Here is a 24767-nt window from a genome sequence, read left to right on the forward strand (position 1 = left end):
AGAAAAAAAAAAAAAAAAAAAAAAAAAAAAAAAAAAAAAAAGGCATTATTATTATTATTATTCCCTTTCTCCTACTTGGCCAGTTTTGCCTTCTTCCTGCCTTGAGACAAGCATTAAAATTCAACACTGTGTTTTGCTCTCATAGTTTCAAATTATTTACTGCCTACCATGCCAAAACATTCTATTTTGGCCACCCCAGTCTTGTTGGCACACAATCCTGGGAATACTGTCAGATAAGGTAACTGCTGCCAGGAAAAGAAGCATAAACAGTTGGTATAACTCAGAGACTATTTGGTTTTGTTTTTAAATTTCTTAATGGAGCCATGGTAGATTTTTTAAAAAAATCATTGTTTTGTGCATCTAATGAATACAACTGGAACAGATAACCAGAAAATAAAGACTAAATTAAATCTACAGTGGGTTTGTCAATATGTCTTTCAAAGCAGAGATCCAAAGTGGAAAGCCATGTGGCTACACATTATAATTCCATAGGACAACAACTAAAAGTGCAGTCTTTATTTTCCCTTGCAATTGCCTGGTTGAAACTAGTTAATTCTCATTTTGTCTTGGGTTTTGCTATTGCAGTTCTAGCTGCCATTAAAAGAAATTCCAGGCAATAAAAACATGCAAAATCCAAACATATTAAGTGTTTTTCCATCTTCATTTTTTCTAGGACCATCTATAAAATAACATGGACAATTTTGGACATAAAAATCAATGTTGAAGTTGAGTCAAAGAGGAAATACTGAGTGATCTGTTACACAGTTAGTCATTCAAAAGAAAAACAGGCTATACAATTTAAATGAGCTGCAAAGCAGCTCTAGTCCTCATTCAAGGAATTTTACAAATGCAATTAGTTATTTCAGGAAGTACATCAGAAACCTAAAAGGCATTTCCATCGGGATGCATTGTGAACATTTTAATTTAAAATTTCATGCCCATTGGAATCCCATGTACTGTATTTCAGCTCCATTTACATGACAAAGACATAAAAAATGGAGTGGTGCTCTCATAATTTTTTCTGTTTTCAAATTGTAATTTATTGCAGTAAAAAGAACTACTAATAAAAGGAAGACAATAAGCTAAATTTTAGAGACCCAAAGGAGAAAATGATTGGTCTCTTGCCCAGGGTTAGGATGGTGAGAATGCTGCTCGTGCTGCCTGATAAGCAGATGGCACAGCTCCCATCCCGGCCCAGCAAGTCTGTTCTGCAGTCCCCAGCCTGCGTCGGGGCCTGATGAGTACCAGCAGAGTCCAGCTGAAGACCATCACCTCCCCACCTCCCTCCGCTTTCCTCTTTCCCTCCCTACTCCTCTTCCTCCCTCCCTCCCTCCTTCCTTCCTTCCTTCCTCTTTCTCCTCCCACTCTTCACTCTTCTTTCATTTTATTTTATTGTTTTTACTCCCAAATGATTGTAGGACTGAATGCTACCAAGGAGACTGAGTTAAAAATTATTACCGAGAATTACTGTGAGTCCCTCCTGAGGGCACATATTACAATCTGTCCTGTGACAGATAGCATGTAATTAATCTGGGATCTTGGCAAAGAAAGCAGTTGATTTTAGAATGGATCTAAAAAAAAGAAAGGAGTGACAAGCCCTACACCATTATTCTTTATAATGCCTTCCTTTTTCCTTAAATTAAAAAACAAAACAAAACAAAACAGGCCAGTCTGGGAAAAAGAGGGTAAAGCAGGGGTTTGAGGAGCAGAACTAGCTACTGGGGAACCATTTCTGTAGTCAGTCATGGCCCACTTCCAACAATAGATAGAGTTTTCATAAACTTCGAAAGTTAAAGTCTAATGTACAAAGTGGTCCTCTGGACCCTGTCTTTCTCCTTCCTTCTAAAAGTAAGCACTCTTTGGACCACTAACAGTGCAGAGCAGTTGTGCCTGGCTCACTTTATATGAATAACAGAGTATGTATTCTTTGAAGGTTGGCTTCTTTTGCTCAAATTGTTTGTGAGCAGTGGTCCCAGCTGTAGTGCACTGAGTTCTCATCTTTTGGAAGGCAGACTTTTCTGCTGGAAGGCTGCTAGTAGTTCTGATGCCTGTGTATGCATTAACTAATCTTACGTTGCTCCTTTTTATAAGGAGAGGGGCAGGATCAAGGTGGCAGCTATCCAGAGGCGTGAAGGGAATGAAAGGGGAAATGTGGGAGAAAAACTATTGAAAGGATGGGTTGCTCTAGAATAACTTCAATTAAATAATAGAATTGCTGGGATTAGATTTGAAGTTAAATATCTTTAGGAATTTTTCAAATCAACCTAACTTCCAGTACTTTGGCGATATCAATGTAAAATGCAGTAATATTATGCCCTTCTTCTTCCATCTCTAGTTTGGTATCCTGTGTTAAATTGCTCTGGGCTTTTTAGTAGAGTTGCTAAAATCTTCCTAGATGGATGGTTTCATTTATGTGTACGATGCATGCACTATTAACCATACTACAGCCTAGACAGGTATGATGACTGTCTCCAGAAGAACTCACTTCAGTAACTAAGAACGGATTGCAACACATTTCAAAGTGTTTCAAATGCAATAAGACTACCCAGAAACATTTGGGCTCTCAGTTTTCCACGAATACATAAAAACTAGCTTTCGGATTCTGAAGGAAACTGGTATGCAGAGAGCAGTGACAGATGCGGGAAGTAATCAAGCTTCCGGTGTGTGGTACAGGAAAGCACAATCCACTTCTGTTCAAATAATTTGTTCTTTAAAGAGATGCCCAAGTGGCCAAAGGCTTCTTTATAGAGGCAAGGACTCAGAAATCAAGGTTTTCAACAGAAAATATAGATATCTGGGACAACGTCATGACACTCCCAAGACCACTCAGACCCTGGATGCCAGGAAAAGAGTGGGATGAGGAGGGCAAGAGGGATAGTTAGGGAGAGGAGGAGAGAAAGAGCTTAAACAGACCAACCCATAGTAAAAAAAACAAAAACAAAAGCTGTAAAAGTGTCTCCCATAGAAAAAGAACGGGAGTGGAGTAGGGCAGGAGCTGTAGTTTGTTTCTGAAGTGTAACCTCAAAGGCTCATGTGCTAGAGGCCTGGTACAAGCCAGTGGTGCTACTGGGAGGCTGTGAAATCTTTAGCAAAGGAGCCTAGTGGAAGGAGGTCAGGTCACTGGGGGCCTGCACTTGGATGGATATTGGGAGACTTCCCTCCTTCACCCCTCACCCCTGCTTTCTTTCCCTGTCACCATGAGGTGACCAGGTTTATCCCATCACACGCTCCTTGCAATGATGTACTCTTACCAGCAGATCAAAGTCAGACGGCCCAGTGACCATGGACTAAAGCCACTGAAACTGTGAGTCAAAAATAAACATTTTCTCCATTGAAATTGATTTGTCACATGGTGGAAAGCTAACAACTAAGTGAGTAACTAAGGCAAGGAGAATTAGGGCCCAGGAAATCTGATTTTGGAACCATGAGCTTCTACTCAAAATGTTATTTCATCAGATCTCAGTATTTTCACCTACAAAATGGGGAAACAAAACCAGTAACGGTTTTGCTCTTTGTAAAAATGTATCCCTCTATTCATCCATATTTCTGTCTGTCTATATCATACTCATATCTCTGTTAATAGCAGGACTCAACACATTATTAATTTTGTTGACAGTTCTAATACAGGAGGCCAAACTACTCTCAAATAAATAAGCAGCTCAGTTTACCTAAATGTGAGTTTTGCCACCCATCTATTTCTGACCTAAGACCGTTCTCTCTTGGAGAGCTCATTATTCTCCAGTTCACTGTGTCCTCATGTTCTCACTACAAAGTAAAAGGACATTTCTGATGTTAGGGACATGGCAGGTGGGCATTTGCCAACTCCACAGGCCCATGGTAAGGCAGCACATTTGCTGATGAAAACACGATCTCCAAAGAATGCCTTTCTGGCTTGTGAGGGTTATTTATAGCTTCTGACACAGAAGGTTTCAAGTACAGAATGAATATCATTATTAATACTAACTCAAATGAACTCTACAGGAAGGAGGACTATAAAGTTTTCATAGGCTGACTTTAAGAAATGTGGCCTTAGAGAACTCAGCAATGGACAGGAAGGATGAATACAGAAATGGGAGTGAGTTGCTAAGACACACAGTGCGGCTTATGGGTTTCACTTTTTTTTGGTACCAGGGACTGAACTCAGGTCCTTGTGCTTTCGAGGCAGGCGCCAGAACCACTGAGCTAAATTCCTCGCTGTTTCACGTTTTTTTTGAGGCATCAGTGGTCCTCTTTTCTGACAGCAGCATCTTCCCTTTCTAATTCTTTTTTTTTCCCCCTGTGGAAGGAATTTGGGTGTAAAATGTCTGAGGAAATACCCTTCTGCTCAGAGGCCTGTGAGTATCCATTCCTGTTGAAACAGTGATAATCTTGTCTGCCTCACTTTAAGTTCCAACTTCTTTAGCCCTCACCTGCCCATCCAGAAACCATATTAGTTGGGCTAAAGATAATTTATTAGTACAGCATCTCATGAATGTGTTTTGCTTAGTCTTTGTTTATACTACATTCCTACCCTGCCAAAGGGCAGCCATCCTTCAAGACCCTCATCTTGCCCCTTGTCTGCAGGAGGCTCTTTTTGAAAATAGCCTAAATATAGCTCAGAGAGCTCCCCCATTTCCTCTGAACTCTCATAGCAACCAGAGAATGTTTCATATACTATTACTTAACCATAACGCATAATCTCTTATTCTGTTAGGTGTTAATTTCCCAAGACTTGGAGACGACTCAGTCCCCTAGCACAGTATACTCAGAATGGCAGAAAGGACTGCTTTTTCTAATTTGTTCACCCCAAAGAGGCTCTTTCTGCTGATTCACACAAAGCCTGGCATAGGTCATCTTAAACACTCCCCTTCCCTTACAGTCCAGATATGTGTAGACCAGGTCGGCTACCATGGATAGGTACCAGTTATTCCTTAAGGAGAAATATGGTCTTATAGTCCCTGAATGACACCATTCATCAGACACTTTCTTCTAAGGCATCATCTTTTTTATACACAGAAAGCTAACAGTATTCTGGATGAAACAGAATGGAAGACATAACTCTAAAAGAAACTAAGGAAAAGCCATCATGATACAAATTAAATTCTGAGACAGATAATTCAGCAACAATTGTTAAAAGCTCTAGAAATGTTATCAAAGACAGAGTCTAGGAGAAAGATCAGAGGGGCCAGCTGAAGTGGCTGTAGATAATACAGAGGGGAAATCCAGTTCAACGCAATGATTGCTGCCCAGGCAGACAGCACCAGGGAGAAGGTGCATCCATGAGGGAGAAGGACAAAGACCAGAAAGGGCAAACAGATAAATGGTATACACTGGGGCATACTTATCTGGTCTGTTTGCCTATGAGGATCTCTGGTTTTGGTTCTTGATAAGTCATGCAGGCTGATGTGCAGGCCGCTTCAGAGAAAGGGCCACTTCAGTCCCAACCCACCCATTTAGTGCTACCCTCGACCTGGGTAGGTCATTCAATTCAGTTTTCTTTTCAGCAAAAAGGAGATAACACTGCTCTATTCATTTGGTTCATCTATTCAGGGCTTTCTGGGGCCAAACACATCAGAACAGAACAGAACAATGAGCACAAGATCTTTGTCCTTATAGGGTATCTAGATCATCTCCCCAGGTTGAAGTTATGGAGAAGGAAAGTGTCTTTGAATGGAGAGCACTGTTACAAGCTGTCTTTATCATCAGTGACTTTCACGTTTGATCTAGCTGTGTCACCTGGAGAAAATTTTTCTAGGCTTTCTAGTCTCATCTAGAAAAATGAGGGAATTTCCTGTCCCAAAATTTAATTATTCCAAACACAGAAGTTAAGCTTTTTAGTTACTTAACTTTCTCACAGCTTTCTAAAGATTATTATAGATTAGTTCAGGAAGATAGAATTGTGTAAAGAGCCCTACATACCACTTTCTCTATTTAAGAGAGAAAACATCACAGGGAGTTCTGTATGGGGGCAGTCCCCTTCCATCAGCAGGGTGCATAACCATGATGAGTTTGATGTTCACTATTCTGAATCCTGGCTGCTCAAGGAAACCCGGTGTGTGTGCCTAGGAAGAGTTTTCCAGTGAAGGGCTTTTCCTTCCCTCGGGTGTTCCTGGTCCCTAATGAATGCCAGATCACAAGAGTGCACTTCATAGGCAGCTCAAGAGCCAGTCTGTTCCCTCCCTGCCAGCTCTGCCTGCTGCTTGCCCAGTAGACAGAATCAGAAAAATCTTGGGGCAGACATTGCCAGTTGCAAAAAGGAGCACAGTGTTGTTTACCTTGAGAGCTTTCTGTGCAGATTCACTAGACCCAATTGCAATCAGGTTGGGCCCAGCCATGCTGCAGAAGCTCTTCAAATGCAGAGAATCAGCCACCGGCACTGTGGAGACTGCATAGTCCTACGCAGACAATGGAAAAACAAGCAGTTTGGTATTGCACAGTAATTCTGAAAGTGATTAAAAACCTGCCTGAACCATGCTTATTCCTTTCAAGGCTGCCAGACCCTGAATATCTGGAAGCAAAGCTGGAATCTGTAGGTTTTGGTTTTGGCAGTTAAATGGAGACTGTTTCTAAGAAGAAAGCACAGTTTCCTTCCAGATGTGTGGCTTTGTCAACACCTATTTGCATTACGGGGTGGATTACTCTGGAAGGGTGGTTTGAATACTTTGTGCAAACCGAGGCTCAGCTAGAGCCTTCCATCCTCATGGGGAACAGAGCTTCCGGGCGTTATATCTCTTCCTAAGCAGTCTGACGAGCCAATCTACTGGTAATTGGTAGAAGGACCTGAAGGACGGCGTATGCAAAACCTGGCACAGCTTCCAGGGCACAGTAGGCACCCATGTGCAGGTGACACTGGAATCCAATTTGAAACGGCACACTTCATATCAGAATCAACTGGGTCTCTGGATTTCCTTTACATCATGGATTGTGCCTGTAATGTGTGCTGAGTGCTTGTACAACTACATGAAAGAAAACAGAAGATGACTATTCTCACTTTGTCAGTTGCTTCTGTGGTATGGTACACCAATGAAGCCTGGTTATTGAGAAATTTGAACTTGACAGCTTTTAAAGTTTCTAGCAGCTGTATAAATAGTTGGAATCATTTTGCAAAACTGGTGAAATATAAGCACTATTACTCATGACATGTTGATTCAACAGGTCTATGAATATTTATTAAGAAATTACTCTTCGGTAGGCATAAATCATCCTTTACCTACCTTAAAAGTATCAGCCAAGATTTCAGCACCTCGTTGATTTGTTCTTTTGGAAAGGCCCACAAAAAATTCTCTGCCTATAACAGATGTTATGGAACACAGTGAGTGTGTGATCCCAGAGATGGTGTGCTATTTTGTTTATCTATACATAATGACCTTAAAGCATCGCACAGTTCTTTCCTGCCACAGGGACAGCTCCATCACGAGACCCCTGCTCTCTTTACATAAAAACTGATTTCAAATGGTTCCCCTTAAAAATAAGCTTTCTTAAATCCGTAGAGACAGAAGGACGATGGCAGCTTTTGGGACCTGAGAGGAGGAGAACCTGAGGGAGTCACTGTGTAATGGGAACAGAGCTCAGCTTGGGAAGATGAAAAGGTTCTGGAGGTCGTGGGTGGTGCCGGTCCCATGACAATATGAAGATACTGCCTTTGAGGAGACTTCTAAAAATGGGTAAGGGATGAATCTTTTTGAGACAGGGTCTTGTTACATAGTGCGCAGGCTGGCCTTGAACTCACTATGTAGGCCAGGCTACCCTCAAACTCGCAGTGATCCTTCAGTGCTGGGATTACAAGCCTGCACCACCATGCCCAGCTTTATTTTGTGTATATTCTACAACAGTAAGGCTAGGGATTTGGCTCAGTTGCACTGCGCCTGCCTTGTAAGCACAAGGTCCTGCGTTTGATCCCTGGTACTGAAAAAAAAATTCTACCACAATAAAGAATGAATTTTTAATTTAGGAAATAATAGAATTAAACATATTCATGATCTATAATCAACAATGACACATTAGCAGTACTACCTTTTTTCCCCTTTTGAAAGAATAACACTAGAAGTTCTTGATGAAGCTGGGGTCTTTTCTTACATACATCATGTAAGGCCTGAAGAATCCACCTGGGTAAATGAGTTTAAAATTGACTGACCTTCAGATCTGACCTCTAAGAGCACTGTCTTTTAAACTATACATCTGTTTATTTTAAATCAAAGCATCAAGACATCTATCTACAAAATGAAAAAGTTTGAGAGGATGGAGCTTTCTTACTATTTGACTTTTCTGAATTTTTGCAGTTTGTCTACTCAAAAAGAAAAACTTCAGATAAAAGCAGTCTTTAAGTTATAGGGGAAAATGTGGAGACTCTTAACTTTCCTTAATTTCTTTTCTTTCCTTAAGTATTTAAGCCTATCAAAGGATGAATGGATAAAAAATGTAGCATTTACACACAATGGAGTACTACTCTGCCATAAAGAAGAATAAATTTGAGTACCCTGTAGGAAAATAGATGAACCTTGAGACCATAATGCTAAGTGAAATAAATCAGACACACAAACTTAAATATTTCATGGTTTCTGTTATATGAGCAATCCAATATATAAATACAGTATAAAATAAAACAGACAATAGGAAAAAATAAAAAAGAAATCTTCATGTCAAAAAACAATTTTAAAAAATATTTAAAGAAATATGGAGGAAGACATTAAAAAAAAATCAGTTTCAAAGAACAAGAAGATAGCCATGTAGAAGAGATTCTTTGATAGATTTTACAAGTGCTTATTGTTACTCTTCATACTGTCTTTATAAAAGAGGTGAATGACATAGGTCAGAGGATGTTATGACATATTCCAAGGGCTCATGCTATTGGCACACACAGTAATCTTTTGGGGTACACTGACAATTTTTTTGGCAATGGTAAAATTGTGTTGTCCATTAAGAAAATGCTATATAAAAATCAAAATTTAACTTATGGAAATGTGTTTTACTTCACAAAGAATTAGTTCATTTAAAAAGTCATCTACAGTTTTAAAAGATCAAGTTTTATTAATATTGGAAGATAAAAATAGATTTATGCATAACTTTTAAGAAAAACACTTAATGCATCTAGCTAGTTTTAACATTTTTATAGAGGGACAGGCATATTATTTCCATTTTTAGAAACTAAAGCATCATAGAAAAGTATATAAGAATATATTACTTATCTTTATGAATAAATGGACTTCTCTTTCTGGCAGTATTGTGGGCAAGATCCAATAGCCTTCCTAACACAAGTAATTTCAATGCTAGAACTGAAATATTATTTTTTTGTTTTTATGTTTCATGTGTCTTTTTCTTCTTTCCCAATTTACTTCCTCCCCCTTTGTGCTTCATTAATTTATAAGTGAAAACAGACCATTTAAGCTTTTCAGTATCCTGCATTCTTGATTTGGGATTTTGCTGATTACTTCCTAACATCATTTAACATTTAAATTGTCTTTTATATTTTCAGGACACTGGGAGTTTAATGTAGATGGTTAATTAGGTTTTCAATTTTTTGATAGGATTATTTCAGAGGTGGGGCTATTATTCTGTTTCTTCAATCAAAGATTTAGTTTACTAAAAATATAATTTATGAAGGAAACCTGGGCTACATGAATCTTTCCTTTAGCTAACCAGTACTAGAGGTCAGTGTTCCAACAACTTACAGTAATGCCCAAGTTAAACAAATCATTATCCTATAAGCCAATGATTAAATAATAATGAAAATTAGAAAAATTTATAATGAAATGATAGCAAAAACACTCATATCAAAACAAGAATTTTGCTGAAGCAGTACTTGGAGGGAAAGTTAAACAGCCTTAAAAGCTGGCATTAGAGAAGATAAAAGAGTTCAAGATTAATGAGATAAAATTCCAATTTATGGGGAAAAAAGAATAAGAACAAAAAAATTGAAAGAAGGAAGTAAAGAGAAAGGAAACATTCAAGAGAGAGGGTTCAATAAAACCAACAGTTGCTCCTTTGAAAAGATTAATAAAATTGGTACACTTCTGGCAACATGGAGAAAGAAAGAGAGAAAGGAAGAAATTAAGAAAGGGAAAAAGAAAAAAGAAAGAAAGGAGAGCAGGAAGGAAGGAGATAGGTACAAACATAGCAAATGAAAAGAGAATATAGGTATAGATGCTGTGAAGTTCAGACAGATACAGTATTAAGAAGACTAGAGATCGCATCACTGAGTGTGTGCAGATCCTGGGGAGCAGCAGTGTGGGCCAGACCAGGGCAGCTGCAGGCAGATTCCAGCCGGGGTTTTGCACTGACACCATCCAAGACCTGCCCAGCAAAGAGCCGCACAGGTGCACAAGTTTCAGTCAGAGACCAGCCCCACAGCATCGGTGGTCTGAACCCGGGAATTGGTGTACTGGTGAGCAGCATAGAAAACGCGTCTTGGTAGCTTGGTGAGAATTGAAGACCACTGGGTGAGCAAAAAGTTGTCTCAATAAAGGCACAGCAGGTTGCATGTGTTGAAATGAGAAGATACGGAAACAAGTCCCCCAAACAGACTTCCAGATCACCTAAGGCAACCCCAAAGGGAAACGAGACGGAACAACCTGATACTCAACCACCTGGACTCCCTGAACTGGCAACAAAAGGGGACCTGGAAAAAAATGAAGTCACAAATAATTTCTCAGCAATTGTGCCCATAGTACAAGACATGATTAATAAATCCAGAGCAGACAGATAAAAAAATAGAGGAGCTGAGAAACATGATGGAATCCCAACATAGGAAGCAAATGGAATCCATAAAACAGATACAGAGAGATTTCCAGGAGATTTAAAAACTGCATTGAAAGTTTACGTAGCAGAACAAGCCAATGTGAGGATAGAATTTCTGATACAGAGGATAGGATTTCAATTAGTGACCAGGAAAAGACAAACCTTTTAAAACTAATAAGGGACCATGAGAGTTCAACCCAGCAGCTGCTAGACGATTCAAAGAAGAATAACATAAGACTGATTGGAGTCAGTGAAGAAACAGGATAGAGTACAAATGACAAAAAAATTGTTCACTGAAGTAATGGCAGAAAACTTCCCAAATAGGGGGAAAGAACCTTACATACAGATAAGTGAGACTTATAGGACTCCAACTAGCCATGATCAAAAAAATCTACACAGAGTTATATAATAGTTAAGATTCCAGAAACTCAACAGAAGAATAAAATTCTACAAGCAGTTAGAGAAAAGAAACAAATCATGTACAAAGGAAAGCCCATCAGAATCACAGCAGACTTCTCAACACAAACCCACAAGGCAAGAAGAGCATGGAGTGATGTATTTCAAGACCTAAAGGAAAAAAAACTCCAACCCAGAATGATGTACCCTGCAAAACTATCTTTCAAAATTGATGGAGAAATAAGATACTTTCATGACAAAGAGCACCATAAGAACTTCATGAATGCTAAACTAGCACTCCAAAATATTTTAAATAATATCCTAGGAAAAGACAAGGAGGATCATAACTCCAGGAAGCCCAGCAGAATGAGTCCATCAGGCAAGACAAGAAATTAAATTCAAAGGAGGATAATCCAACAAAAAGAAAAAGTCATGACAAGGATAAGTCAATAAATATCAGTTATAACCATGGATGTTAATGGTCTCAATTCACCAATTAAAAGAAATAGACTGGCAGAATGGGTCAAGAAGCAAGATTCAACAATATGCTGTGTACAAGAAATACACGTAATTCAAAAAGAAACTCACAGACTGAAAGTTAAAGAGTGGAAAACAATACTCCATGCAACAGGAACTCCCCCCAAAAGGAGTAGCTATCCTCTTTGCAGATCAAGTGGATTTCAAACCAACATTGATTGAGAGAGACAAAGAAGGCCACTACACCCTTGTAAAGGGAACAATCCAAGAGGAAGAGGTGACAATCATAAATATATATGCACCAAACACAAGTTTTCCCAAGTATATAAAACAAATACTAATGAACATGAAAAATCATATAAGCACTAATACAATAGTAGTGGGAGACCTCAGTACTCCACTGTCACAAATAGATAGGTCAACCAGACAAAAAATAAGCAATGAAATAGTAGAACTTAATCTAACTTCTTCAACAAATGAACTTAACAGATGTTTACAGAGCACTCCACCTCACAAAATAAGAATACACATTCTTTTCAGCTGCACATGGATAGTTCTCCAAAATACACCACATACTCACTCATAGAACATGTTTAAGTAAGGAATTGAAGTTATCCCCTGTATTATATTATCAGACCATAGTGCGATGAAATTGGAGATCAATAGCAAAAGAAACATAATTTCACAAACACATGGAAATTGAACAACACAATTTTGAATAACCAATGGGTCACAGAGGAAATTAAAGAAGAAATTAGACAGTTTTTATAAATAAATGATAATGCCAATACAACATATTGGGCTCTCTGGGACAAAATGAAAGCAGTCTTATGAGGGAAATTCATAGCAGTGAATACTCATATTAGGAAAACAGCATGAGCTCAATTACACAACCTGATTCTGAACCTCAAGCTTCTAGAAAAAAAAGAGCAGGACAAACCCATAGCTCATACAAGGGAGGAAATTATAAAGATCAGGGTAGAAATTAATGCAATGTAGACTAAGAGAACAATACAAAAAAATCAGTGAAGCCAAGAGTTGGTTCTTTCAAAGGATAAACAAAACTGACAAACCCTTAGCCAACCTTATCAAAAAAAGGAAAGAAAAGGCCCAAATCCATGCAATCAGGAATGAAAAGGATGAAATTATAATGGAACCAGCAGAAGTCCAGAGGATCATCAATACCTACTTTGAGAATCTATATGCCAATAAGATGGAAAATACAGAAGAAATGGACAGATTCCTCGATTTGTATTAATTACCAAAGTTGAATGAAGATGACCTAAAAATTCTAAACAACCCAATACCAATCAATGAAATTGAAAATGTAATAAAAAACTTACCAACTAAGAAAAGTCCTGGTCCTGATGGCTTCACTGCTGAATTCTACAAGACAGTTAGAGAGGAACTACTACCACTACTGTTTAAACTCTTCAATGAAATTGAAAGGGAAGCAATACTCCTGAATTCATTCCAGGAAAGAAGCATCACCTTGATCCCAAAAGCAAAGACCCAACCAAAAAAGTGAATGATAGGCCCATCTCACAATGAACATAGATGCAAAAAATCTTTAATAAGATACTCGCAAATACAATGCAGGAGGAGATCATTAAGAAGATCATACATGCTAACCAAGTGGGATTCATCCCATGGATGCAGGGAAGGTTCAACATATGCAAATCAATAAATGTAATACACTATATTAATAGAGCCAAGGACAAAAAACCATATGATCATCTCAATAGATACAGAAAAAGCCCTTGAGAAAATTCAACACACATTTATGATAAAAATCCTCCAAAAATTGGAATAGAGGTCTCTACCTCAATCTGATAAAAGCCATCTATGAAAAACCAACAGCCAATATCATACTAAATGGTCAAAAGCTGAAATCCTTCGCACTAAAATCAGGAAGAAGACAAGGATGTTCACTATCACTGCTCATGTTCAATATAGTTTTGGAAACATTAGCCATGGCAATTAGATAAGAGAAAGAAATAAAAGGAATAAAGATAGGAAATGAAGAAGTCAAATTGTCATTATTTGCAGATGACATGATACTCTATTTAGAAGACTCCAAGAACTCCACCAAAAGTCTTCTAGACTTAAAAATGAAATTCAGCAAACTAGCTGGATAGAGGTCAACACACAAAAATCAATAGCTTTCCTGTATATGAAAAAAAGACTCACTGAGAGAGAAGTGGGACAAACAATCCCTTTCACAAAAGCATCCAAAAAATTTAAATACCTAGAAATCCACCTAATGAAAGAAATCAAAGACCCTTGCTCTGAAAACTATAGCACTCTGAAAAAATAAATTGATGAGGATATCAGAAAATGGAAAGACATCCCTTGCTCCTGGCTAGGCAGAATCAACATAGTGAAAATGGTCATACTTCCAAAACTGCTATAAAGATTCAATGCAATCCCAGTTGAAATCCCAGCAGTGTACTTTACAGACCTTGACAAAACAATCCAAAGAATCCAAAAATTCATTTGGAGCAAGAGACCTAGATAGCAAAAGCAATTTTCGGCAATAGAGAAGTTAGGGGTATCACAATCCCCGAGTTGAAACTAAACTACAAAGATACTGTGATAAAACAACATGGTTCTGGCAAAGAAACAGGCCTGAGGACCAGTGGAAGAGATCAGAAGATGCTGAAACAACTTCAGACACACTCAGCCGCCTCATCCTTGACAAAGGAGCCAAACACCCTCACTGGAGGAAAGGTAGCCTCTTCAATAAATGGTGCTGGAAAAACTGGTTTTTAACTTGCCAAAGATTAAAACTAGACCTATGTCTCTCACCATGCACTCAACTAAAATCAAAATGGATTAAAGATCTAAATATTAAAACTGAAACACTAAATTGGCTGGAAAAGAGGTTAGGCAGGACTCTTGAAGGCATTGGTGTAGGAAAACATTTTGTGAACAAAACATCAGTTGCCCATGAACCTGTACAAAGAATCAACAAGTTGGATCTCTTATTATTAAAAAGCTTCTGCACAGCAAGAGAAACAACCAATAACGTGAAGAGACAACCCACAATGTAGGTAATACTTTTTACCAGCTCTTCCTCAGACAAAGGTCTACTATCTAGAATACATAAAGAACTTAAAAGAATCACACCTCCCAAATTTAAAGACCCAATCCAAAAATGGGCATCTGAAAGGAACAGATATTTCTCAGACAAAGAAGTAGAAACAGCAAATAAACATATGAAAAAATGTTCAGCATCACTGGTCATTCGAGAGATGTAAATGAAAACAACACTGAGATTCTACCTCACCCCAGAAAGAATGGCTGCTATCATGAAATCAACCAAGGACAATGCTGGTGGGGCTGTGGGGATTGAGGAACCCTGTTCCACTGCTGGTGGGAGGATAGCCTGGTGCAATCATTATGGAATTCAGTATGGATAGACCACAAAAAACTAAGACTAGAGGTCCCATTTGACCCAGCTATCCCTCTGCTGGTTATCTTTCCCAAAGAATTAAATGAATGATACCATAGTGATATATGTGCACCCATGTTCATAGCAGCACAATTCGTGATAGCTAAAATTTGGAAACAGCCCAACTGCCCATCAGCTGGAGACTGGATAAAGAAAATGTGGTTTTTCTATAAAATGGAATATTACTCAGCCATAAAATATGAGAACTAGAGACATCTGTAGCTAAATGGATGCACATTGAGGCCATACTCTTAAGTGAAATCAATAGGACACACCTGTGTAAATACCAAATAGTTTCTCTAATGTGAGAAACTGAAAGTGTAAATAAGGATGAAAAGGTACATTAGATAATGTGAAATAGGAAGAAAAGATACAAAGCAGAAGGGGAAATGGGAGGGGTAGGGGAAAAGAAGGATGGGAATGGAATTAATATGAGAAAAAGAAAAAGTGGAAAAAGTCTTTGTAGATAGGAGGGGTGGAGGGGTTAAAGGGAGGACAGGGAAACAGAAAAAATAAGAACCAAGATGGATTATGTAAAGGTGCAAATTTTCAATGATGAATGTCACTACATTGTATACTTTAAATGTACCAATAAAATTAATTTAAAAAAGAAGATATGAATAATGTTATACCTAACATTTTATAAACAGATAAAATGCAAAAACTTTAGAGAATGGAACTACTGAAACTCACCACAACAGACTCAGGAAATCTTAAACAGTCAGATGATCATTAAAGAATTGAATCAGCTGGGTGTGGGGGTGCACTCCTGTAATCTCAGTGCTCGGGAGTCTGAGGCAGGAGGATCACTGTGAGTTCGAGACCAGCCTGGGCTACATAGTGAGTTCTAGGTCAGTCTCAACTACATAGTGAGACCCTGTCTCAAAAAAACTAAAGAATCGAATCAGTTTAAAATTTTCACACAAAGAAAACATCAGCGCTTGTCAATGGATATGTTCTATCAAAGAAGACATAATTCAAATATTACTGATTCCAGAGAATAAAAAATGGAAATATCCTCTAAACTATGTTTTATAAAGCTAATATAACACTATAACCAACACCAGACAAAGATAACAAGAAAAAAATCTTAGGCCATGAAAATAAAAGTCTTAAAAATATTAGCAAACTAAATCAACGTTATATGAAAAAGTGAATAAATCATAATCAAGTTTGATTTCATTCCAGAGATCTAAGACTGGTCAAATATCAGAAAAATCAATTCATTTAATTAATTATATCAGTAGATTAAAGAAGAAACATCATACAATCATCTTCTTGAAGCAAAAAAATAGTTTGCCCTGAACTGGCATTCATTTCCAAATATTGACCTTAGAGAAACTCTTGTTTATGGCCCCATGAAACACATGCTAGAATGAAGATAGCAGCATTGAAGATAATGACATACCAAACCCAGAAAACATCCAAGGCAGACATTACCAGTAAAATGAATAAATACATTGTAGTGTATTCCTCCGCCCACACTGCCCAGAGTACTCACTCAGTATTAAAAATGAACTACATCAACTTAGAGCAAAAAAAGAAGAATCACACAAGAGTTCATACAGTGGGACTCTAATAAGGTAAAGTTCTAAAACAAGCACAACTAAACCACATATAACTTAGAAATACATATACTGAGATACACTTCACAGAGAGGCCAGGCAGTGTTAACACAGAAGTCAGGGCAGCATTTTCCTGAGGATGGGAGGAAGGAGAGATGGGAACAGGATCATAAGTGATTTCTACACACCTGGCAATATTCTATTTCCCAAGACAGGGTTGAGCACATGAGAGTTCATTTTATTATTGGTTTTTGAATGGTTATATATACATTTTATCTCTCAGTTGTATGCACTCCATACTTCACAGAAATAAAATTTTTTAAAAGTAGAGGTAAGTTGATACTGCCTAGTTGAGAGAAATGGGATGAAAACTGTCTTTGCCAGTAGCTGCTTTCCTGACTGACAGATCTCCCAGCAGGAACTAGAATTGGAAAGCAGCTCTCTTTCTGTCCATTTCCTGATACATTATTGATGAACTCCCAGTTACAGAAGGAAGAGGGCACAGAGCACATAGAAAGTACGATGTGGACTTTGTTTCTTATCTAACTTTGCCTAATCCAAGAATTGAATGGTAAGAGTTACATAACAAAGTGAAAGCAATTAATGCCCCACAAATGGCTGTACATTTAGAAATGGTTAAAATAGCAAATTTTATGTATGTTTTACCAAAATTAAAAGAGAGAAAGAGAGAAAGAGGGAGAGAAAGAAAGAAAGTAGGAAAGAGAAAGCAGGAGCAGACAGTAGGTATGAATGGTGCTCCAAGCAGATATCCCAATACTGTCTCAGTTTTAAATAAAATATCTATTAGGATGTTATCTGATACAATGAATACACCAAGTAAAATGGTCTACAGATAGTATCAAAAAGTCTGCGGACCGCATCAAAGGCAAGCTTCAATGCTTGATGCCTAATTAGAAGATGGGATAAAGACATTGGGTTTGAAAAGCTGTGGAAAGATCTTTGACCAAAAGAAGAGACTCTTGGTGTAAGCAGTGTCTTTACACTGAGGAGATTTTTGGACATAGATGCTTGTTAGCTGTTAAGATAGCTAGATGACTGAACACAGCTTGGTTGTGCCATATTTCAAAGGCAATCCATATCTGTTTACTGTAAGTTACTGTATTTATTATATGGCTATATTTTGATAAAAAAGTTGCATTATAGAAAAGTGCAATGTATACATCTAGCTTTTTACAAAAACCTGTTTTCTAAAGAAACAGGCTATTGTCCTGGGCTGTCAAAAAGAAAGGATGAGCCAGGGATTTAGTTCAGTGGTACCGTCGCCTGCCTCACAAGTACAAGGTCCAGAGTTCGAACCCTGGTACAAAAAAAGAAAAAAGAATGCCATCCATGGGAAACAGAAAGAATACTATAAGAGGAAACTTACAAGGCAAGATCTGACGAATGCTTGAGTTGGCCTGGCCAAAGCCAGACTTAAGAATGCAGCGTAGGCCTCCCTGACTCCTCGTTCTGTGTGCAGCTGACTCTATGCCTGAAGACAAACCCCAGAGGCAGGGCCACTGCCTGTGACAGTGGCTACATGAGCTGTGTGGAATATAGCTCCAGGGACTTCTACTTAGACAACCTATAGTTAGACGGGCTCCCTGGAGTTGGGCCACAAGAAGGTTCCACCACAGGTACACAACACTGAACAAACACTCCTCCTCCAGGGACATTATACCCACATGTAAGTAACACAGGTATTATTTTTATATTAAGGCAATGACAGTCATGCTTTGGCTCTATAAACTGAATTCAATTTAAACTCACATCAGCTGAACTATAAGAATTCTAAAAAGCCTCACGTGCTCAGTGAGTCACCTGCGGTTACTTGCCCAATCTCTGAGGACTAGCTTTTGCTGTTTGGGCTACATTGGTGAAATAAATATTTATTCTCTGACATTTAGGGGGCAACAAACTCTTACTAGAAATTAAAATTACTATCAATTATCTTGCTCTTGACTATAACTACAGTGAATCTAGGGATCCAGATTTTCCACTTTTTTACATATGATCAAAAAGGGTTGGAAAGGCTAAATGCTAAAATTACTATCCCTCTTTAGTAGCCACATTATGCCCATTGTAAAAACTGATTCTAGTTAGATCAATAACATTAACAGTTATAATTTTGTTGAGTTCTGCTATTACTCATCTGGCATTAAGCCAAGTCAATCTGCATAGAAAATTATTTGAATTCATCTTACCATCTGGAAAGAAAATTGTTGGTAAACAATACTAATCTTGAATTAAGAATTCTTTAAATACAAACCAGATAAACTGTCCAGAATGGAAAATTATGCAACTCATAAATAATTGTAGAAAAGCACAGAAACAGATATATACAAATAATGTACATATTGAAAACATTCTTGTAAAGAACGTACAAGTATATGCATGTGAAAGTACTGAGAGGACACGCAGCTAAATATCGAAGTGATTATCTGTGATTGGGAGGTTATTGTGCTTTTCTGTGTTTTCCAAAATTCTCTGCATTTAGTATCTATTACTTTAGTAATGACAAAAAAAACTGCAGTGAAACAAGTGAGAGTGAGTCAGGTATTACAAATATTGTTGGATAGAAAAAAAGTAAACAACTATACCTGTGAATAAAACATCTCCTCCATCTAAGGTTGCATTTTCATCTTTCATTTCTACTATATTGAGTTGAAGTTTTTCTAATGCTTCCTTCATCATGTCAACCTGTTAAAAGTAAAATGATTTATATTAATAGCATACAGTTTCCTAACAAACCACCTACAACTTCGGAACACTAAATCACACTCCCATGTACACACATGCACACACATATAACACATATACACTTGCACACACCTTTGTAATATGGGCAAGATCAGCCATGATCATTCACAAGAGAAGAGATTATCTGGGAGACATTGCCTGTTTTGTTTGCTTCTTGTCTAAGGTCGAGTCAGTATTATAGTTCGTTTTGTGTGGGGAGGCTAGCTAATTAAGGCTCTGTTAGAGTCTGACCAGTTACGATGCATAAATGATGGAAGGTAGGGGCACGTCACCCGGTTCTCCTGTCCTTGCCAGAAAGTGCAAGACTGAACTTTAAATCTAAATCATTCGGTTAGTCAGAAATACACAGACAAATAACGGAAGGAATGTCAATACTTGGCAACTTGGAATTTCAATCTATAGTATAATTATTGCTTTCTTTCTTTTTCTTTGTTTTGGTTTCTTTGAGACAGGGTCTCACTATGTAGTTCAGATGGGGCTTGAACTTACTATGTAGCCCAAGTTGGCCTCAAACTCACTGTGGTCCACCAGCCTCAGCCTCCCAAGGGCTGGGATTACAGGTATGCACCAACACACCTAGCTAGAGTCACTGTTCAATTCAAATATTTTCTAAAATGCCACAACATCCTAGTCTTTGTAAATCTAAACTGTTATTTAAGTTTATACTCAAACAGTTAACATGATTACTTGCCTTTTAAAAAATAGTTCCATAGAGATAATGAACAGATTATGGTTGAAACCAAACAAAGGAATACTGGAAAATGAAGTCCAGGGACTCTTATAATTCCAAGGTGTGTCCAAAGCAGAGATACTCTGCTTTATATTTGTATGACAGAGCAAATGCCCTTTGAGGCTGACAATCAAATTCAAGTTCTTCCAGCAGCTCAGCAAAACAATTTAAGTATTTCAGAAGGTCTGTTAAACCTCTAACATGATAAAGACATCCATTCAGAAGACATGAATAGGGTTATGAGAAAAACAAGAGATCACATCACACTAGGCAAAGCAGATAATCCTGCCAAAATATAGTACGCAGAGGACAGAGTGAACTGTCAATGAGGAGACATCAATAGAGCAGTCACTTCTAAAGTAATAAAAATGTGGAAAAGCTTTGACAACAAGGGCTGACAGTCATGCATTCAAAGCATTAAAGAGGACACAAAGTAAAATAAATAATCATCTCATCCTTGTCTTGGAACTCATATTAAAATTCCACAATCCAGAGTGACTCAGAACAATAAAAAATATTTCCATGGACAAATTGTCTTAACGTTGTAGTAAATGCACCCAGTGACTTCACAGTAGCATAGGTTTTCCTATGCGACAGGAAGAGGAATCATTGCTGTAGCACAAAAAGGGGGCAGAACAACATTTACCGTGACTGGTTGGGCTACTGTGAACCTAGGAAAACACACAACTGTGCCTCTGGTATCTGTTTTCTACGTCTGTGGAAAATTCATTGAGCTTACAGAGAGAGCACGAGCACTGTGCTTCCTTTTGTTTCTATTGCTAATGCTACCGCTTTTATACAACAACATTTTGAAGATTATTAGGAAGTCTGTAACATGGCTTTGGGGCTGAAAAGTTGTTTTTTTTTTTAACCAGGGATTGAACTTGGGACCTTGCGCTTGCAAGGCACGTGGTAGAATCACTGAGCTAAATTCCAAGCCCATGGGGCTGAAAAGTTATCTGAACTTTATTCAACTCTTAAGAATTACCAGAAGTAGGGAGGCTACTATAGATCAGTTTCAGAAGTGCTACACGTGTATTTTAAGGTCTTATGTCTTTCAAAATAAATTAAAGTTTTTGAGAATAAAATGTTTGTGACTTCTTAAAAGTGAAAACAGCTGCACTGACATTATGTGCAAGGGTAGCACTTTAAAAAATATTCAGTCACATCTTCATAAACAAAGTTGTCAGGATAGGTGCATACCACAAATATAGATGGTACTATATGACTTTCAGAGATAATGCATGGACAAGATTTTTAAAATTTTGAAACAATGAATAAATGGTTTCGAGAAGCACAGGACCATATGGCATCAAACTGGCAGAAAGCTCAGGGAAATTTCTGGAGAAGAAACAAGAGGGGCTGCACCCCACAGGCTGCCATTGAGAAATGCATTCTCCTGGACTGAGTTCAGCAAAGCGCGCTGACTTGGCTGCAAACAGGCCCAGCACTGGCCTGACACCCGGGGCCCAAAGCAAGCCAGCTATTCAGGCAGTTAGAACATTAAATATAACTACAGAAGTGGGAACTTTTGCAGGACAAAATCCAAACCATGAACCTTCAAGAAACTCCCCATTCTGTGGTTATATAGCCACGATTAATGTTGTCTTAAATAACTTTCAAGAGGAAAATATAACCAACAATACACCTACCTTTCAGTGACACTAACCCCGGAGAGTAGAACTTTGTGTTATTCAGAGAAACATAAGAACAAACACTATTCACTCCAAAAGTTGAGCTGAGTGGGTCATTTTAGCCCAAGAAATCAGAAATGAAAAGGATAAATTAGAGAAACCACCTTAATGAATGTAAACTTGAGTAAGAGTAATTTTCAGTTTCTATTCTAAAGATTTAGAAGACCCTTCCTCCTTCTCTTTTCATGCTTCAAGCAATGTGATTTCAGTTTTTTGCTCTATACTCGCATTTATTTTTGTCTCATCTTTTTTCCTCCTCCTTCTCACCCCAGATTCCTTCCTTGGCCGAAGTGGCTTCACACTAGCTCTTCATTCAACCCATCTCTCTTTCTCCTCGAGGGTGGTTACCGTCTCCAGTAATCACAGTATCTCTCCAAGTAATTATAGTATCTCCTCCCTTCTTCTTTCCCTTCTTCCTGGAGTATTAATGTTAAAAAATGTAGAGGTATTGGGGTTACACATTCACGGTCACTTTCTGGGGAAATCTAGAGCATCGTATTATTATTATTATTAAAGACCTGGGGTTCAATCCCAGTTCCGCCATTTACCAGCCAAGTGACTTTAAATTCTTTAAAATTCCAAGTCTCAATCTGCTCATGTTTAAAGTGGGTATTTATTCATAATACTACCAACTTATTAGGCTCTCACCACACAGAAATAGAAATATAAATGCTCAATAAACATTAGATACAACTTTTACTGTTTTGATGAAATACCAGCTTGTGTGCACAGAGTGACAGATACTTGTGCTATGAAAGAGACCCACCACTAAAAAGCTGTTGCTTTTTTCTTACATTTGGGTAAGTTTCTTATGTTTTATCACCCTATGACAGATTCCATCTGCTTTTCAGTAAACTAAAATTGCAGCCTTTTTTGCAAAGTCAAGTTAAGTTCGAACAGTACATGGAGGACATTTAAATATAAACCAAAAATGATTTCTTTCTGGCTCCTGGAAGCAGGAAGCAGGATGAGGTCTATTTCTTGTATTGTCTCTGCTTTGAGCTTGTCCCATGCAAGTACTCTATGAAGTGGAGGGGAGCCTATCTGGCTGATGTCCTACAGGACTCAGAAATCAGCCGAGATGATGCGGCCTGAGTGGGTTACAAGGGCCACTCTAAAGGTCCCAGTTTGTCTAAAGAATTCATTCCCTTGCTCGCTGTTCAGTCTCCTTTATCTTTCCCACTCTCCTCTTTCTTACCTTCCATGCCTCTCATTTCTGTTTCCTCATTTGTCCTATCAAATTCACACCATCATTCTGTCTTCTCACTTTGCTCCTCTTGGACCACGGTGAGTGGAAAGTAGCAAGGATTTGAACACTGACTCTACCACATATAAACATAAGCAATGTAAGCTGGAATGAACTGAACTCTAGTGTTTCCTAAGAGTAATTATGTCAGTAACAAATGAAGTAATGCATGTAAAAAATCTAACCCAGTGCCGGGCACATTGTCCTCAAAATCAGTAGTTGATGCCATAAATATTATTTTGCTCTAAAACAACTCAGTTCTTGTTTTGGATTCTGGCTACATTTGAAAAAGAAAGAAAAGATTAAAATTTATCACTTTCAGCTCTAAATAAAACATAACCGACTCTCCTTTTATTTCTTACAAAAATCTCCCTCAAAGTTAAAAACAAAACAAAAACCCGAAATCTTTCCTTAAAGCAAAACAAATCAAATATAAAAGTTCATAGTTTCAGTAGGAAGTTATATTCATGGTAGCTTGCCATAGTACTGTAATTAACTTAGCATTCTTTATTCAGCGACAATATTTTCCAATTGATCTTATCCAAAGTGGACTTCTGCTGTGTACTTTCAACAATGGCCATTTTGAATTTTCATGTCTTCACTCAAGATGCTGTGTGACGATGGGGCCTGATGAACAGTTGTGGTTTGTGTCCAAGCCACCATCCTTAAATTGCTTCTGGTCAACCAAACACCACATGTTATGCGTACTAATGAGCCCCTTGGGGTTAGTTCATTTCTGCCTGACCTGTCTTAGTCACCCACAGTCTTGCCATGCCCTGTAAGCTCTTCTATCACCACCTTCACCACCTGCTATAGCTGTGGTCTGGACTGTCTCCAAAGGCCTATGTGTTAAAGGCCTGGTCGCCAGCTTGTGGTGCTATTGTGAGATGTTGTGACCTTTAAGAGGTGGGGCCCAGTGGGAGTTAGTTCACTGGGGGAATCCTTGAGATGGATATGGGGACCCTGGCCACTTCCTCGTTTCAGCCATGGGGTAAGAATCCCGCTCTACCTCATGCTCCTGCCATGATGTGCTACTTTAACATAGGCTCAAAACAACAGGAAAATGGTCATGCACCAGAGCCTCTAAAACCATGGGCCAAAGAAACCTTTTCTAGTTTTTAAGTTGGTCATTTCAGGTCTCTATTGTAACAATGGCAGGTCTCTATTATAACAATACCCACTTGCATGTTTTTAACACCCACTTACATTTTCCAAGTCCCTCTATAAGTTCTCACATTATAAGAGCTTTTAAAACTACACTGTCATCCTATCTACAGTCACAGAGCAGCAACACAGCTTAGTTGGTGGGGAAATGGTTTCCTCTTCTCTGCCTGTTGCTGATTTTGTTATACCTTTCGATGTTAAGTGTGACATGCAGACAATGCTGAGGAAGCCACTCAAGAGGCTGATGCAATATCTCCAGCACGTCAGGGCACGGCTGGCTTGGAACTTGCTGATGAATCAGAACCGCACTATGTCATCCCTGGTCACATTCAAAAGGCCACATTTTTTTCTTTATGCCACTTTAATCCTCCTCAATAATCAGCACATCTGTGGCCATTTGGACTAGTACATTTGGCTAACTTACGTCAGCACTTATTGTCTGTAGCATACTTTCTCCTGTGATCAACATCTCAGTTCAACAAATATTTAGTGGATTACTTTTACCAAGCTAAAAAGAGGTGTTTTTTTTTTTTTTTTTTTTTTTTTTTTTTTTTTTGTTTTTTGGGGT

The 24767-nt window shown here is 38.3% G+C and overlaps 1 protein-coding gene across 2 annotated transcripts in view; it reads right to left on the reverse strand.

Annotated features, from left to right (window-relative positions):
* Positions 1 to 24767, reverse strand: part of Ddah1 (dimethylarginine dimethylaminohydrolase 1) — a 135279-nt gene that overhangs the window by 23090 nt on the left and 87422 nt on the right. For both annotated transcript variants that reach the window (XM_033758111.1, XM_010636703.3), the window contains exons 2-4: positions 19206 to 19305; positions 7194 to 7267; positions 6255 to 6374 (exon numbers count right to left, since the gene is read on the reverse strand). In XM_033758111.1, the coding sequence (XP_033614002.1) occupies positions 6255 to 6374; positions 7194 to 7267; positions 19206 to 19299 (288 nt within the window). In that variant the 5' untranslated portion in view covers positions 19300 to 19305. The remainder of the gene's footprint in view (positions 1 to 6254; positions 6375 to 7193; positions 7268 to 19205; positions 19306 to 24767) is intronic.

This window comes from Fukomys damarensis, unplaced genomic scaffold, assembly GCF_012274545.1.
Source record: "Fukomys damarensis isolate Sample0158 unplaced genomic scaffold, DMR_v1.0_HiC HiC_scaffold_33, whole genome shotgun sequence".
NCBI classification, from domain to species: domain Eukaryota; kingdom Metazoa; phylum Chordata; class Mammalia; order Rodentia; family Bathyergidae; genus Fukomys; species Fukomys damarensis.